This window comes from Miniopterus schreibersii (genome assembly GCF_964146895.1).
Source record: "Miniopterus schreibersii genome assembly, chromosome: 4".
Lineage (NCBI taxonomy): Eukaryota > Metazoa > Chordata > Mammalia > Chiroptera > Miniopteridae > Miniopterus > Miniopterus schreibersii.
Genome location: NC_138105.1, coordinates 69,207,340 through 69,224,379, shown reverse-complemented (window position 1 = coordinate 69,224,379; position 17,040 = coordinate 69,207,340). Strand labels below are relative to the sequence as shown.

Below are 17,040 nucleotides of genomic sequence, written 5' to 3'. Positions count from 1 at the left end.
CCGGGCGGAAGCGGAAGGGGCGGGTCTTCGCGGGCCGAGACTCCAGTGCTGTCGGTGCTGCCGCTGCCGCCCCTGCCGCCGCTACCGCCGCCGCTACCGCCGCTGCCCCTTGGGAGCTGAAGCTGGCTAGGCCACAGAGCAAGATGGTGGACTACAGCGTGTGGGACCACATCGAGGTGTCTGACGATGAAGACGAGACGCACCCCAACATCGACACGGCCAGTCTCTTCCGCTGGCGGCACCAGGTAGAGCGCGCGAGCCCAGCCCCTTCCCCCCACCTCCCGGGACTCCGCTCCAGAATTCTGACCCCTTATATCTCCAGGGACCCGCCATTGACACCTGGGGTTCCCACTGCGTAGCCTGGACTTCTAATATCTCCCGGGGCTCAACTTCGTGACCCCAGAACTGCCAGGACCCCTAGAGCACCTTCCTCATAGTCTGGACTCCCAAGACAAGCATTGAGGGTGCCCCCTAGTCCACTCTGGGGCCTTCAACTTATACCCAGAACTCAGTCTCAGATTCTGGACCCTGGTCCTGTTTGGGTACCCAGTTCTGATCTGGGATATCCCATTTGCCCCTCTCCAGTTCCTAGAGTCCCTAATACTTTGAATGAATCTATTCTGCGATATGCTTCCCTGGGTTTGAGGGTGATTCCCATTCAGATCCAGAGATCCCACTCCTCCAAACAGAACAAGGAACTCTGGCTTCCCCTGGGATTTCTGTTCCTGGCCTGGGACACCAACCTACACCAAGAACCCTTCCCCTGTCATGAAGACTGGTGCCCTACTGGGGCCCTCAGTCCCATCTAAGACTGGAGTTTTGGAACCCGGTTCCTCTCCAGACTAAATTACCAGTTTTACCCTGATGGAGCCTCCAGTTCTGGCTGCTCTCCTTTAGTCTCACCTACTGTATATCCCATTTCCCATGACAGTAGGAAACCCTACCTTGGTGGCTTCCATTTAAGCCAGAGCCCCTGCTACTACTTGGTATTGCAGACCCAGGCACCACCCACACCCCAAGGCCAGCTTCCTGTAGGAACCTCTACCAGCATTGGTACACCTCATCCAAACCCACGCTGCCTTCCTCCTAACTCTAGCCTGGTCTGCTGCTCTCAGACACCCAGACTGTCTACTCTCACCAGGAGCCTGCTCCCAGACTGATTCCACATTCACAGCCCCTACTTTTATCTATTTTCCCCTAAATCCAGACCCCAGAATCCCAAGTCTGAGGGTCCCCGTGCCTCTCTCTCTGTCCAGTAGTGGCCATAGACCAGTAGAATAGCTCTCATAAGACCTAATGTTCTAACCTCCGCTCCTCCAAATCAGAGGTGCTGCATCCACATACCTGTGCCTGTTACACTCTAAAACTGAGGGTGTGTACCTCTCAGAACCTTGTAGTTAGAAATGCCCCACCCTCCCGTATGGCAACCCCCAGTCATTTATCCAGAACCTCCTAGAAGGGCCCTTTCCCATTCTGCCAAGGCATTAGTTCCTACATCTGGTCCCCGGTCCCATTTTCAGCCCATTCCTTAAAGCAGCAGTCTCTTGGGTGATGTATCTGCTGGGCAAGCCACTAGAGTATAAGAAGAAAGTTCTAGTACTTCCATTTCTCGTCGTTAGTAACATTTATTTTGAAATATTTAAGACCTCCACAAAGCTGTAAAGACTATTCTTGGGAACACACGTAAAAGAGGTTAACCTATACAGCTTTATGGAGACTGGTTTGGTCCTGCTGAGTGGGAGGCCCCCTCTATCCTGTAGCAGCTTCCTCCCACCACGCCCTCCTTCCTCCTCCTCCAGAACCTTTTCCTGTCCTGTCTCAAGAGCCCTGAGGCTGTAGTGGACAGTAGTGGAGACAGGGAGCCTCAGTATCTTCAGCACTAGTCAAGCTTGGGTTCTATTCCCAGCCTATTAAAATGAGATTAGATATGAAAAGAACTTGTCTCAGGCCCTGGTAAGAGAGGTGGGATTAGTAGAATGGTGAGCTTCTGAACACATACCTCCTCACCTGGGTTCAAATCCTGGCTCCAGAATCACTGACTTGCTTCATGACCTCCAACGAATTGTTTGATCTCTCTGTGCCTCAGTTTCTCCAATTGGGAATATTAATAGTATCTACCACATAGGGTTGTTGTGCTGGTTGCTTTTTTTATTTAATGTGTGTAATGCTTTTGGGACAGTACCTGGCATGTAATAGCTCTTTGTAAACTTTAGTCACTATCTTCATCATTATTATTTAGGTAATTTGCTCTCATGGTAAAAAAAACAAAACAGAAAAACCTTCCAAAGATTCCAGAAGGGAACACGTGAGTCTTCCCAGTCCCAGCTCCTCAGCTACCTTGCTCAGATAGTCGCCACAGGTTTCCTGTGACTGCTTCCAGTGAGTTGTGCCAAATTAAGATCCCATGAGCCTTGGTTTCCGTATCTGTAAGGCAGGATGGCAGCCCCGCCCACTGCCAGAGCCTGTACCCTCCCCAGCCCCTCATAGAAGTGTAAAGCCCAGTCCTGGCAGGCAGCCGCCCTTGCCAGCTCTGGGAGGCCTTTATTTAGCTTCGGCTTCCCTGGCAGCCACTCAGAGGACACCGGGAATAGCTTGGTGACTGCCCAGCAGAGACCAGCAGGGTAGTAGGTTTCTGTTGCTACCCTAGGCCAGCTGTGATGCCCACTCGAGAGCCCCTCACAAGTCAGCAAGAAGGCTGCAGGGTGACACAGGCTCCTGTGTAGAAAGGGAGGTTGCAGAGGCCAGGGATATGTTGTGTGTGTGTGTGTTTTATCCCTCCATGAGGCAAGGGCCTTCTCAATCCCTATCCATATGGGGAAAAGTGAAGCTCAAGACTGGCTGTGTCAGTCCTATGGAGCACCAGAGAAAGACCCAGGTCTCTCGATCTCACCCACTGTATGCCTGGCCCTGTGCTAGAACCTGGAGATACAGCCCCAAATAAGGCACAAAAGCAAGTTAGAAGACCATTCTGATGGCAGTAGCCATGACAGTGATGATAACAGTAAGACACTGAGTGCTGTATTACAAGCAGTTGCCAGGGAGTCATTTATTTAGTCCTCACAGCAACCCTGTAAGGCCTCATTTCACAGAGGGGGAAACCAAGGCAGGGAGAGTTAAGGGACTTGGCCAAGGACATGTCACCACTAAGTAGCATAGCTGGGTGCTCTGATGATGCAGTAACAACCATTCCCAGTTAACGAGCCCGTACTCCAGGGCAGAAATCAAACTAAGCACTCAAAGTACATTTCCTCATTTAAGCCGCAGAATGTTCCCCAGGGGGAGCAATTGTCCCCTGGACAGACAGTAATGACAGTAGCCAGTGTGGGGATGGTGCTTGCTGTGTGACCATGGCCCTGGACATCTGCTTTAATTTATAATCTTCGCTTCTAGTGCAATCCCATGAGGTTGATGGTGTTGTCTGCATTTGACAGATGAGGAAACGGGTTATGAGAGGTTAGGAAATCTGCCCCGGGGACACCCAGGCAATACACAGTGACCATGGAATGGTCAGTTCTGGTACCCCAAGGCTGTCCTCCAGCATCTTCTCACATTGTCTCATGATCACAGAGGGGCCTTTGAGACTCAATGACACTTAGGGGGACAGTCCTAGGGAGACTCGGGCAAAGCAAATGAAGTAAGAGGAAGAAAATTCCAGATGGAAGGAACAGCATGTGCAGAGGCCAAGACACAGGAGAGAACTGATGCATTTGGGGAACCACAAGGGCCAGGACCTTGGTGCCAGCTGGGCAGCTTGGTGCAGGGGCAGGGGTCCCATCTGAACCCCAGACACTCCAAGATGGGGTAGTGGGAAAAGCTGCAGTAAGATGTGTATGTTTCAAAGACTTCTCTGTCAGCCTCTGAGCCTGGATTTGGGAGAGTAGCAGTTGAAGGCACTGACATCTCTTGGTAGTCAACGGCTCTTGATTGAACAGGCACAGCCTGGAGCCTGGGAAGATGATGGTATAGCCCAGGAGGACTGGAGAGCAGATAGGGCTGAGCGATCTGATAGGGGTTTGGATGGGGGACTGAGCAAGGGTGGTGGTGAGATGGGTCACTAAGCTTAGGGCACAGTGGAAGCAGACATTGGGGTGTAACATCCAGGAGGCTACTGGGCACAAAGCTAGGGCTCAGGAAGGTATGCTGTCCTGGAGACAGCTGAGCAGACCTTGGCAGTGATCCAGGCTCAAAGACTTGCAGTGGAATGAATTAAAGAACCTTCTAACAGTGAAAACCATCAGGACTTGGTGCCAGAGCAGGAGGGTAGGGCAGGGCCAGTGAGCAGGCCTCAGCTGGGGGCAGGAGGTGGGGTGAGGGTGGCTTCACTGAGAGAGGACATGGCAGGAGACCAGGTTTGGGGGGCTAAAATGGTAGTTTCAGTTTTGGACATGGAGTTGGAGATCCCTACTGAACATCCAGGCAGAGGTGGATTGAGAGGGTTGGTGGACAGAGGATGGTGCCCTGGTGTTTCAGAGAGAGACTCTGAGGAAGAGGGGGAGCCTAAGACCTTGGTGAGAGGTGTATATTCATCCAGCAAGCATTTCCTGAGCCCCTACTATGTGCCAGTGTGTGTGACACAGTAAACAGATCTATCCCCACCTCTGTGGAGCCAATATCCTTGGAGAGGGATAGTGCCCAAAGCATGATAAATAATTGCCACTGGATGTTAGCACGTGATGTGCTGAGGAGGAAGATAATGTAGGACAAGAATAAGGAGAGGTCCTGATCTCCAGTAAGGTAGTCAGGGAAGACTTCACCTATAAGGCAACATTTGAGCCAAGGTGGTAAGGATGCAAGAGAGTAAGCTGTGGGGGGTGTCTGAGGAGAGAGTGTTCCAGGCTGAGGGAACAGACAGTGTAGAGGCCCTGAGGTTTGAAGTGGGTTCAAGAAAAGGCAAATCAGCCATTGTGGCTGTGGGGAGAGCAATTGGAGGAGGTGAAGACACAGAGGTGACAGGGCAGAGTGCAGGGCCTTGTGGACCATGGGGAGGACTTGGGCTTTTGCTCTGAGTGAGGTGGGAGCCATGAAGGGTTCTGAGCAACGGAGGGACCTGCCCTGATTCAAGTGTGCATAGGTACCTGTCAGAGTGAGGGTGGAAACTGGGCATCCAGGACACAGGTTGGTGCAGACATTCCTTGTGACCATCCCAGGCGTATCCTGGAAACCCTTGGCTGGGGTGGGACCGGGATCAAGGGATAGGCTGTTCCCCAGAGTGATAGGCCATTCTTGCCCACAGGCCCGGGTGGAGCGCATGGAGCAGTTCCAGAAGGAGAAGGAAGAGCTGGACAGGAGCTGCCGTGAGTGCAAGCGCAAGGTGGCCGAGTGTCAGCGGAAGCTGAAGGAACTGGAGGTGGCTGAGGATGAGGGCAGCAAGGTGGAGCTGGAGCGGCTACAGGCCGAGGCCCAGCAGCTACGCAAGGAGGAGCGGAGCTGGGAGCAGAAGCTGGAGGAGATGCGCAAGAAGGAGAAGAGCATGCCCTGGAATGTGGACACACTCAGCAAAGATGGCTTCAGCAAGGTATACGGGGGCCGGTGGGGGACTCTCACCCCTGGTTGGGCTTCATGGCTGTTGGCAGGTTGAGGGGGATGAGGACTGCACAGGTCAAGGGAGGGATGAATGGGGAGTGCAGGGGGAACAGGGATGCCAAGCGGATGAAATACCCTACCGGTCCCCTTCTGATCTGCCCAAAGGCCCTAATCCGAGGCCACACGTGCCACGCTCATGCTCCTGCCACACTGATGTTCATGGCGCCATCACCACCTCCACCGTGGATGGGATGGGCACTGCGGCCACGGCCCACCCGGCCATGTTCGAGGCACTCTGAGGCCTCACCCCAGCCCACTCCCCCTCTCGCCCCACCACAGAGCATGGTCAATACCAAGCCCGAGCAGGTGGAGGAAGAGTCGGAGGAGGCGAGGGAGCAGAAACACAAGACCTTTGTGGAGAAGTACGAGAAACAGATAAAGCACTTTGGTGAGTTGGGAGCAGGGGACCACCAATGGGGGCCTGAGAGGGGTGCATGTGACAGGGGCTGGCTCGTTGCCTCTGGGTATTCCAGCGCCCTGTCAACACCTTGTCATAGGCATGCTCCACCGCTGGGATGACAGTCAGAAGTACCTGTCAGACAACGCCCACCTAGTGTGTGAGGAGACAGCCAACTACCTGGTCATCTGGTGCATTGACCTAGAGGTGGAGGAGGTTAGTGGAGCATGCCCTGAGGCTGGGGAAAGGCTCTATCCTTAGGCTGCCGCTTGGTAACACTGTGCTGGTTCTCCCTTGGCAGAAATGTGCACTCATGGAGCAGGTGGCGCACCAGACCATTGTCATGCAGTTCATCCTGGAGCTGGCCAAGAGCCTGAAGGTGGATCCTCGTGCCTGCTTCCGGCAGTTCTTCACTAAAATCAAGGTAGGGGCCCTGAGCAGCTGGGGTGAGGTGGGGGAGTCCTCAGGTAACCAGCCTTCTGTATGGTGGGAGGCAAATACATGTCCATTGGGACCCAGGCCTCTATGATTCAAACCTTGTACATCAGGAGACAGCTGAGCCATGGAGGAGGTGAGAAGTTGTCGGCTTCTGGACAGATTTTGAAAGAGGGTGAGGGACAGTGTTAAAGATTCCTCCAGGTTTCTTACCCTGAGCATCTGGAAGAACAGAGTTCCCCATGCTGAGCTGGGGAGATTGAGAGCAAGGCAGATTTGGGAGCAGGGCAGCATGATCCAGAGCTCAGGCGTGGCTGTGTTGAGTTTGAGGTGCCTATGAAAACCCCCACAGGAGAACATCAAGGAAGTGGCAGTGGGGGTCTGTGATTCAGGGAGGCATGCAAGCAGGTAGTCATTAGCATACAGGCACACTTCATTTTATTGCACTTCACCTTATTGAACTTCTCAGGTATTGTGTGTTTTTACAAATTGAAGGTTTTTGACAACCCTGTGCTAAAGTTTATTGGCATCATTTTTCATGTCTCTGTCACATTTTGGTAATTCTCTCAATTTTTCAGACTTTTTCATTATTACTATATTTGTTACGGTGATCTGTGATCAGTGATCTTTGATGTTACTAGGGCAAGACCAGCAAAAAGATTACGGCTCACCGAAGGCTCAGATAATGGTTAGCATTTTTTAGCAATAAAGTATCTTTTAATTAGGTATGTACATTTTTTTAGGCAATGCGTATTTAGACTACAGTACATTGTAAATATAACTTTTATATGCACTGAAGAACCAGCTATTCTTGTGACTTGCTTTACTACAATATTTACTTTATTGCGGTGCTCTGGAACCGAACCACAATACCTTCAAGGTATACCTGTATAGGGTGTAAAGTCTGAGCTTAGAGGCGGAGACTAGATGGAGTAAAGAAGAGGCCCAAGCCCCAGGGTGTCTCTGAGGACCAGCATCGGGAAGGTCCTGGATCCCTCAGTCCTGCCTGGCGAACCCCTCTTGTTTTCCTGCTCCCCACAGACAGCCGACCGCCAGTACATGGAAGGCTTCAACGATGAGCTGGAGGCCTTCAAGGAGCGCGTACGGGGCCGCGCCAAGCTGCGCATCGAGAAGGCCATGAAGGAATACGAGGAGGAGGAACGCAAGAAGCGGCTTGGCCCTGGTGGCCTGGACCCCGTGGAAGTCTACGAGTCTCTCCCTGAGGTGCGGAGCCCCAGCCCCAGGCAGGCGGCAGACTAGTAGCCAGCAGGGCCCCAAGGTCCTAGGGAACCAAGCCCTGACCTCAGCCTCTCTGCCTTCACAGGAACTCCAGAAATGCTTTGATGTGAAGGATGTGCAGATGCTCCAAGACGCCATTAGCAAGATGGACCCTACTGTAAGTAACTGCGCCCCAAGCCTACCCACTAGCCAGGCTGAGCGGTGGGGCCAGCACTGTGGGCTTCTGGGAGAAATAAGGGAAGTTGGGTCACTGTGTGACTGGCACACGAAGCAGCCAGGCTGTTGTCCCACATGCTCAGATTTATTGAGCACTTACTTTGTCCTTCCCATCTAGACTGAGTGTCACTGTCACTGTGGGCTATTTCTGAGCACAGCCAGCACACCCCACTCACCCCATCTTGCCAGTGACTCAAGGTGTCCCAAGGACAGGGTTCCTCCCCATTGTCAGTTACCCCATCAAACCATAGACTCTTTCTTGATACTAACTGGCCAGATGTGTGGGGAGGGTTGGGCACATGGTAGATGCTGGTAAACCTCGACTGTCATTCATTGTTGTTGGAGCAGTAACAGTGCTGGGAGATGAGTCTTAACAGAGCTTGATTTGACCCCATTCCTGCCAGTTGGCTTACTGGTTGGCCATACTGGTTTCCTCATCTGTAAATTGGGTCTAGTCAAAGGATCTATTCTGGGGTTTCTAGAAGCTTCTGTGGGAAATGAGCATCTAGAACAGGGGTCTTGATACACAGAGGCCTTGCTCATTTATTTTCATGTCGCCTGTGACTGATTTTGTGCTATAACCAACCATACAGTTGAGGAGTGATGGATCAATTGTGACCTGCAAGCCAAAAAAATTTAACCTGGCCCTTTACAGAAAGGTTTATTTTGTTTGTTTTGTTTTTGTTTTTTAAAATGTTTTTATTGATTTCATAGAGAGGAAGGGAGAGAGAGAGAGAGAAACATCAATGATGAGAGAGTCATTGATCGGCTGCCTCCTGCATGCCCCCTACTGGGGATCGAGCCCGCAATCGGGGCATGTGCCCTGACCGGGAATCTAACATTTATCTCCTGGATCATAGGTCAATGCTCAACTGCTGAGCCACAGCCCACTAGGCTAGACCTACACAATTTGAATTCGAATTAAAGTAAGACAAATTGAAAGTTCCATCCTTCACCTGTACTGGCCACATTTGACTTACTTGGTAGCCACATGTGGCTGGTGGCCGCCATGTCAGCGCAGATTACGGATTCTTGCCATCATTGCAGACAGTCCTTTTGGAGAGCTCTAATCTAGAATAAGCAGTAAGCAAGCTTTAGGATGTGCAGGGGACAGGTGGGCCACCTGGAAGTGGTAGCTTGGCCTCACCTGTCTGCCTTTCTCCCCGCAGGATGCGAAGTACCACATGCAGCGCTGCATTGACTCAGGCCTCTGGGTCCCCAACTCCAAGTCCAGTGAGGCCAAGGAGGGAGAGGAGGCAGGCCCTGGGGACCCCTTGCTGGAAGCTGTCAAGCCAGATGAGAAGGATGTCAGTGCGTGACCCGCCCCAGCTGCTGCCCGCCTGCCTGCAGGCTTCTGTGCGCCCCTTTTCAGAAAACGAAAATAGATGCCATTGCCCTAGCTCCTGGATTCCTTCACTTTCCCCCACCCCCCAGCCTGGGTGACCTGCTCCCATGCCCCTACCTCTCAGCACTCATCCAAGCCTTGCTTTGAGTCAAGGGGCTTCACTGCCTGTAAGCTTCCCCCATCAGCATTATGCCAAAGGCCTGGGGGTCCAGGGAGGGACAGAGGAGGTTAGGCTGATCCACAGGAGAGGGGGAGGGTCCCCAGCTGAGGGGCCTGCTCCAGTCAGTGGGCTCTGTTTCCACTGTCAGCTGTTGAGTCTTCTATATATTAAACAACTGATCTTCCAATAAAGAATTTCAGATGCTCTGTTCAGCGATACATGGGCTGTTGACACAGCTCTTCTCAGGGGGCTGGGGGGGGACCTGGTGAGTGTTGGTGACTAGACCTCTGAGTCCCACGCTTTGCCCTCCAGCTGTCTGGGCAACTCCTATGCTCACTCCAGACACATGCTGCTCCATCCTCTTCCATCAAAGTTCTCACCTCTCAGTCTTTGATTGTCTTCCTCTAAGTCTCCTTCACCATGTTTCACCTTCCATGTGTGCAGCTCTGCCTCTAAAACAGCTTTAGTCTGATAATTGCCCTTTATCCACATGGCCTCCTCCCTGGTCCAGGTCCCTATCACCTCTGGCCTCGACACCTGCCCCACACCAGACCCCAACAGGCAGTGGCCAGAGGGTGCCCACGAACATGAGTTAGGGCACGTCCTTCCCTCAGAGCATAAGCCAAAAGCCCTCCCTAGGTTCACCAGACCCTGAACCATCTGCCCTCATCTTGTGTCGCCCCACTCTTCTCTTGCCCACTCCCTCCTTGCCTTGCCAATCTGAGACCACTTGAAATTTCTATGTCAGTGTGAGTTTGGGCAACTTACTCAGCCTCACTGCTCCCCTCTGTACAATGAGAATAATGGTAGTGCCTTCCCACGGTTGCGGTGAAGGAGATAATGCTACAGGCAAGCAGGTGCCAGGCACTTGCATGCTCAAGATGTGGGCCTTGGCGCATGCCTGTCCCTCTGCCTGAATATCCCTGTAGTGTCTTCAAGTAGGGCTCCATTAAAAACGTAATGAAATATTTGGGCTGCAGAAAAGGACTTAAAGAATAGTACAATGAGCCCAGCCAGGCGTGGCTTAGTGACTGAGCATCGACCGAGGATCCAGGAGATCACGGTTCAATTCCTGGCCAGGACACTTGTCCAGGTTGTGGGCTCGATCCCCGTTAGGGGACATGCAGGAGGTGGCCGATCAGTGAGGACTCTCATCATTGATGTTTCTATCTCTCTCCTTTCCTCTTTCTGAAATCAATGAAGATATTTAAAAAGAATAGTACAATGAGCAAGGACACATCAGCTTAAGATATGAAGTATTAAACCAGTGAAGCCCTCTACCCATCCCTCTTGGGTACCACCCACAGCAGCTGCTTGTCACTAAGAACAGAGCTCTCAGTGTCATCTTCCAGAGGATGCCTCACCAGTCCAAGTGTTGGCTTTGCCGACCTGTGTATTGTCTCCCTTATGCTGTGAGCACCACCAGGGCACAAATGGAGTATTTCCTGTTCCTGAGGTACTCACAGCCTCCCCAAGGGGTCCTAGCTTACTGGGGGCACTAAGTAAACATTTGCCAGAGGTAGGGGCTGTGGAATGCTGTTGTACTCAAACTGATCACCACCAGGGGGCAATAGTGAACTGCATCACCTAATGTGTTTCATCTGGATGAGAAAGGCAGGTAGGGGAAGGCATCCAGGGTTATCAGCTTCTTAATTCTTTGCTATGAAAACTTTTAAAGACAGTCCATATTCCTGATTTTTCCTTTTGCCTCAGGCTCCGCTATAACTCAGCACTCTCCTAAAATTTTGATATTTTGTTCCTCATGCACATTTTTTATATTCGTTGTGCTTTTTGAAAATATTGCATTAGCCTGGCTGGCATGGCTCAGTGGTTGTGTGTCAACCTATGAACCATGAGATCAAGGTTGAATTCCCAGTCAGGGCACCTCCCCGGGTTGTGTGCTTGATCCCCAGTAGGGGGGCATGCAGGAGGTGGCCAATCAATGACTGTCATCATTGATGTTTCTATCCCTCTCTCTCTCCCTTCCTCTCTTTGAAATTAATAAAAACTTTTTTTTTTTTAAAGATTTCCTTCTTGCCCAGCTCGTATGGCTCAGCCACTGAGTACTGACCTATAATCCAGGAGATCATAGTTCCATTCCTGGTCAGGGCACATGCCTGGGTTGTGGGCCAGGTCCCCAGTGGAGGGTGTGCAGGGGGCAGCTAATCAATGACTCATCATTGATGTTTCCATCTCTCCCCCCTCTCCCTCTCTCAGAAATCAATAAGACATATTAAAAAATATATATATATTTCCTTCCTAAAAAAAAGGAAAGAAAATATTGCATTAAAGTATTTATCTTGGTTACAAAGCTTTTTTACACTGTCTTTGCTTTCATGCCTCATGTGCTTCGTCCTAGCTCTGGCCCAGGATTTAAAACACCAAATGCTATGAAGCAGCTCCCTCTCTACTTATCTTCCACCCAGCTGGTTCTCTGCTCCCAACCACTGGAACCCACTATTTGTGGTTTCTTGTGACTCCTTCTAGGGTTTCTTTTTGTAAAATCAAATTATTATCCCTTCTCCTTCTTTTTACACAAAACATAGCCCACTCTACAGTCTGAAACTTGTCTTGCTTTTTTCACGGAACAGTGTGGTCTGCAGATCTTTCCTCTGCAGCCTCTCAGCACTTCCTCATTCTCCCCTGTGTGGAAAGCTCCAGTATGTGCTCATCTCAGCATTTATTTCACCAGCCCTTTTGTATAAACACTTGGGTTTTTCTAATCTTCACTTTTTCAAACAATGCTGTAAGAAATGCCCTTGTGTATCATTTCCCATTAGTACATGCTTCCCACCTGAAGGAAGAATTCCCAGAAGCAAGACTGCTTACTGGGAAACAGAATTCCACTCAGAAGAGTGGAGGAACTGGAGTCAGTGATGTGAGCGGGGTTGGAAAACAAATGTGTGTTGAGTGTATTAGTTTCCTATGGCTGCTGTAACAAATTGCCACAAACTTAGTAGTTTCAGCACAAATGTATTCTAGTTCTGCAGTTCAAAAGTCTCACTGGGCTAAAATGAAGACATTGGTCAGGCTGTGGTCCTGGAGGCTGCTCTGGGTAGGATCACTTCCTTGCCTTTTCCAGCTTCTAGGGAAGGCCTGCATTCTTTGGCTCATGGCCCCTTCCTCCATCTTCAAAGGTGGCAAATATGAGTCAAGTCCTCGAATCACATCACTCTTACCTCTTTTTCTTCTCCCCCTTCCACTTTTAAGCACCCTTGTGACTACATTGAACCCCCCAGGCTCATCTCCCTATTTTAAGGTCAGCTGATTAGTATCCTTGATTCTGTCTGCAACCTTAATTCTTCCTTGCTATGTGGCATAACATATTCACAGGCTCTTTGGGGATGGGGTCTGTTATTGTGTCAAGGGAGGCACCCCAGAACTAGCAGCATTGGAGAGCCATTAGTAAGTCCAGGGCTAAGGGGCATAGGGAGGGAACTCCCTGCAGGATAGTGGCCACAGAGAGACACAGCCTGAACTTTGGGGTGTTGGGGGTGGGGGGTGTAATAGATACCCCTTATTCATTTGTCTCCCACCTCTGGTCTCCTGCCAGGCTTCCCCACTGACAGAACCCATCAGAAACCAGGATGTGGAAGCTGGGTAATACAACTTGCTTTTTTTGTGGCCACAGGAGGGAGCCCTTAATCCACAGCTACTCATAGGCAATAAATATTTGGGGCTCTTGTGGGTGCCTGGAATGGTGTTGGGTGCGTAGAAGAGGTTAGACTCCACTCCCAGTACCCCTTACCTGCTCAACTTCTTTCATCCCTAGCACTTACCACCTTCCAACACCATAAATCCCACTTCTTAGTATTTATCTGGTTTATGCCAGCTCCTCCAAGGCAGGGATTCCTGTGTTTTGTTCATGGCTAGAACAGCACACAGTAGGAACTGCATAAGTCTGTTCTTTAAATTGTGGTAAAATGTACATACCATACAATTGACCTTTTAAAAAAAATATATATATATATATATATTATATATATATATATATATATATATTATGTATATATATAATCTTTATTGCTTTCAGAGAGAGGAAGGGAGAGGGAGAGAGAGATAGAAACATCAATGATGAGTCGTCATTGGTCAGCTGCCTCTTGCACACCCCTGACTGGGGATGGAGCCCACAACCTGGGCATGTGCCCAGGAATCAAACTGCATTCTCCTGGATCCTAGGTCGGTGCTCAACCACTGAGCCACACCTGGCGGGGCACAAATGACCATTTTAACCATTTTTAGGTGTACAATCCAGTGGCATTAAGTACAAGAAACTCTGTACCCATTAAACACTAATTCTCCATTAATAAAATATCTGTAATTTGGTATCAGACTTTCTTTGCTTAGCATAGTGTTTTCAAGGTTCACCCATGGTGTAGTATGTGTCAGAATTTCATTTCTTTTTTAAGCAGAATAATATTCCATCGTATGGCTACACCATATTTGGTTTATCCACTCATCCAGTGACGGACACTTGAGTTGCTTCCACTTCTCGTTTATTGTGAATTACGCGACGCTTGAGTTGCTTCCACTTCTCGTTTATTGTGAATTATGCTGCTGTGAACATGGGCGTGCAAGTATCCTTTGAGTCCCAGCTTTCTTTTGTGTATCTACCCGAAAGTGCAATTGCTGGATCATAGGTAGTTCTACATTTAAGTTTTTGAGGAACCACTAAACCATAAGCATTTTTTTATTGATTTGAGAGAGACAGGGAGAGACAGAAAGAGAGAGAAACATTGATGTGTTGTTCCACTTATTTACACATTCATTGGTTGCTTCTTGTATGTGCCCTGACCAGGGATTGAAACCCACAACCTTGGTGTATGGAGTCAACCATATACCAAACTTGACGCTCTAACCAACCGAGCTACCCGGCCAGAGCCCATAAGCATTGTTTGAATTCAGTAATTCAATGTTAGAGGCAGAGTGGGGGCTTGTCCTTGAAACCCTTTTGTGCCTTTGCAATTTGAGACCATGTGAATGAATTACTTATTTAAAAATAAATATTTAAAAAACACTAAAAAGAAAAGAATGGTGGTATAAGAATGTTTCCTGGAGCCATTGAAACCACAAAATTGGAAACCACATAGCTCTCCATTCATGGGAAAGGGACAAATAAGTTGTAGTGCATCCATGTGTATAATGCTGCACCACAGAGCTGTGAAACCAAGTGAATTAGGGCAGCTTGCATCAATATGGGTGAAATTCATGAATAGAAATATGGAAGGCATATCAGTTTTTTAAAAAGACAAATTCAGCCATGTTTTTCTGTGTGACTTCACTTTTTACACTTACGCTTATGGAGAATTTCTAATCGTGAAAAAATGCTAAGGTGAATGTTAACTACTAAGGAAACAAACCTATGTTCAGTGTGATGTTGAATTTCTAAAAATAAAATTTTATGTATTTAAAAAGAATGAAATATGCTCTCCCAACAAGATGGCAGGGTGTGTGTGTGTGAGTGTGTGGTGTGTGTGGCATGACTCTCGGGCAGCTGCATCTTTCTCGCCAGGATCTCACGTTGGATGTTACCAAATTGATGCCACTTTCACACGAAGTTATCAGCAGACGAGCCACAGATCATATAGGTACAATTGGTCGTGTAGCTCATGGGAAATCCATAGTTGTAAAATCTATTTTTGGAGTTCACACTGTCAGGTTCAAAAATGAACCAGGAAGAAATATTACAATCCAGCTTGGATATGCTAATGTGAAGATCTATAAATTGATCATCCAAGTTGTCCTCAGCCAGAATGCTATAGATCCTGTGGAAGTAGAACACATGATGAGTTGCCTACAGACATTCCGGGGACCAACGGGAACTTTAAATTAGTCAGACATTTTTCCTTTGTCAGCTGTTCTGGCCGTGACATTCTGATGGGCTACTATGCTGAACGGCGCAGCAGTGATGGATGCTGCTCTTCTGTTGATAGCTGGTAATGAGCCTTGTCCTCAGCCTCAGACTTCTGAACACCCGGCTGCTATAGAAATCATGAAACTGAAGCATATTTTGATTCTACAAAATAAAATTGATTTGGTAAAAGACAGCCAGGCTAAAGAAGAGTACAAACAGATCCTTGCATTTGTGCAAGGTACAGTAGCAGAAGGTGCTCCTATTATTCCAACTTCTGCTCAGCTGAAAAACAGTATTGAAGTTGTCTGTATGCAGACAACTTTATAGAGTACATAGTAACGAAAATTCCAGAACCTCCAAGAGATTTTACTTCAGAACCCAGGCTTATTGTTATTGGGTCCTTTGATGTCAACAAACCTGACTGTGAAGCTGATGACCTTAAGTGGGGTGTAGCCTCAGGTAGTATTCTCAAAGGCGTCCTAGAGGTGGGCCAGGGCATGGAAGTCAGACCTGGCATTGTTTCCAAGGATAGTGAAGGAAAACTCAGGTGTAAACCAATCTTTTCCAAGGTTGTATCACTGTTTGCGGAACATACTGGTCTTCAGTATGCTGCTCCAGGAGGTCTTATTGGAGTTGGAACAAAAATCGCCCCCACTTTGTGCTGGGCTGATAGAATGGTGGGGCAGGTACTTGGTGCAGTTGGGCCTTTACCTAAGATCTTCAGGGAACTGGAAATCTATTTCCTGCTCAGACGGCTTGTAGGCATATGCACTGCAGGAAACAAGAAAGCAGCAAAAGTTGTCTAAGAATGAAGTGCTCTTGGTGAACACAGGACCCCTGTTGACTGCAAGAAGAGTAAGTGCAGTCAGGGCCGATTTGGACAAAATCATTTTGACTAATCCTGTGTGCACAGAAGTAGGAGAAAAAATTGCCCTTAGCCGACGAGTTGAGAAACACTGGCGTTTAATTAGTTGGGGTCAAATAAGAAGAGTGACAATCAAGCCAACAGTTGGTGATGACTGAAGAACTGGATCAAGTCGGATTTTCTATTACCAAGTTAGCGATATATTTTCAAAGCAGTGCTGGGGAGTGAATGGCACCTTAATAGGAGTCATTCTCATTTTTTGGTGATGCAGATGTAACATCTAGTACCAAAATAGGGTTTACAAAAATGCAAAAAGTATTGGATTGAATCTACCAGAAATGAATCATTCCCATATAATGTCTAAATTATATATTACTGCTGGTTTGAAATGAAACTATTTGCTACTATTAGCTTTCGCTGTAGCACATGTACCACCGAATGTGTTTGAAATAAAATTTTTCTTCTTATAAATAAATAAATAAAATAAAATAAAATAAAAAGAATGAAATATAGATAGAGCAAGCAAGTTATAGATTCCAGCCCTAGTCAGTTTGGCTCAGTAGTTAGAGCATCTGCCCACAGACTGAAGGGTCCTGGGTTTGATTCCGGCCAAGGGCACATACCTCAGTTGCAGGCTCAATCCCCCGCCCTGGTGAGGACGTGTACAGGAAGCAACCAATCATTGTTTCTCTTTCTCTCTCTCTCTCCCTCTCTCTCTCTCTCCCCCTTCCACTCTCTCTGAAAAGCAATGAAAAAAATATCCTCGGGTGAGGGTTAAAAAAAAAAGAGAGTCCAGCAGATGGATAGGAATTACATAAAGTTCAAGAACAGCTTTCCCTCTGGTCCTTTGCCTGGGCAGTTCCCCCGCTCAAGACACCCTTTCCCCTGACATCCACGTGGCTTCACCTCAGACCAGAAAGCAGTCCCAGGCTACCCAGTCTCAAAT

At 48.7% G+C, this 17,040-nt stretch overlaps 1 protein-coding gene and 1 pseudogene across 2 annotated transcripts; both read left to right on the top strand.

The window, feature by feature from the left end:
* On the top strand, positions 1-9,584 carry CDC37 (cell division cycle 37, HSP90 cochaperone). The gene is made up of 8 exons (XM_081136696.1): positions 1-245; positions 5,234-5,515; positions 5,863-5,971; positions 6,081-6,196; positions 6,282-6,404; positions 7,457-7,639; positions 7,740-7,811; positions 9,040-9,584. Exons 1-8 carry the CDS (start codon positions 144-146, stop codon positions 9,187-9,189), a joined length of 1,137 nt encoding a protein of 378 aa, XP_080992822.1. The 5' UTR covers positions 1-143; the 3' UTR covers positions 9,190-9,584.
* A 5,715-nt stretch (positions 9,585-15,299) lies between these two features.
* LOC308556309 (eukaryotic translation initiation factor 2 subunit 3 pseudogene) lies at positions 15,300-16,252 on the top strand (annotated as a pseudogene). The gene has a single exon. The product of its transcript is annotated as a eukaryotic translation initiation factor 2 subunit 3 pseudogene (transcript).
* Positions 16,253-17,040: the final 788 nt, after the last annotated feature.

Bases quoted from the DNA above. Each gene is read 5' to 3' on its own strand.
- CDC37 (XM_081136696.1), top strand. From the start codon at position 144: ATGGTGGACTACAGCGTGTGGGACCACATCGAGGTGTCTGACGATGAA. The intron at 5,516-5,862 runs GTATACGGGGGC...GCCCCACCACAG, and splicing joins GCAAAGATGGCTTCAGCAAG to AGCATGGTCAATACCAAGCC. The intron at 7,640-7,739 runs GTGCGGAGCCCC...CTGCCTTCACAG, and splicing joins TCTACGAGTCTCTCCCTGAG to GAACTCCAGAAATGCTTTGA.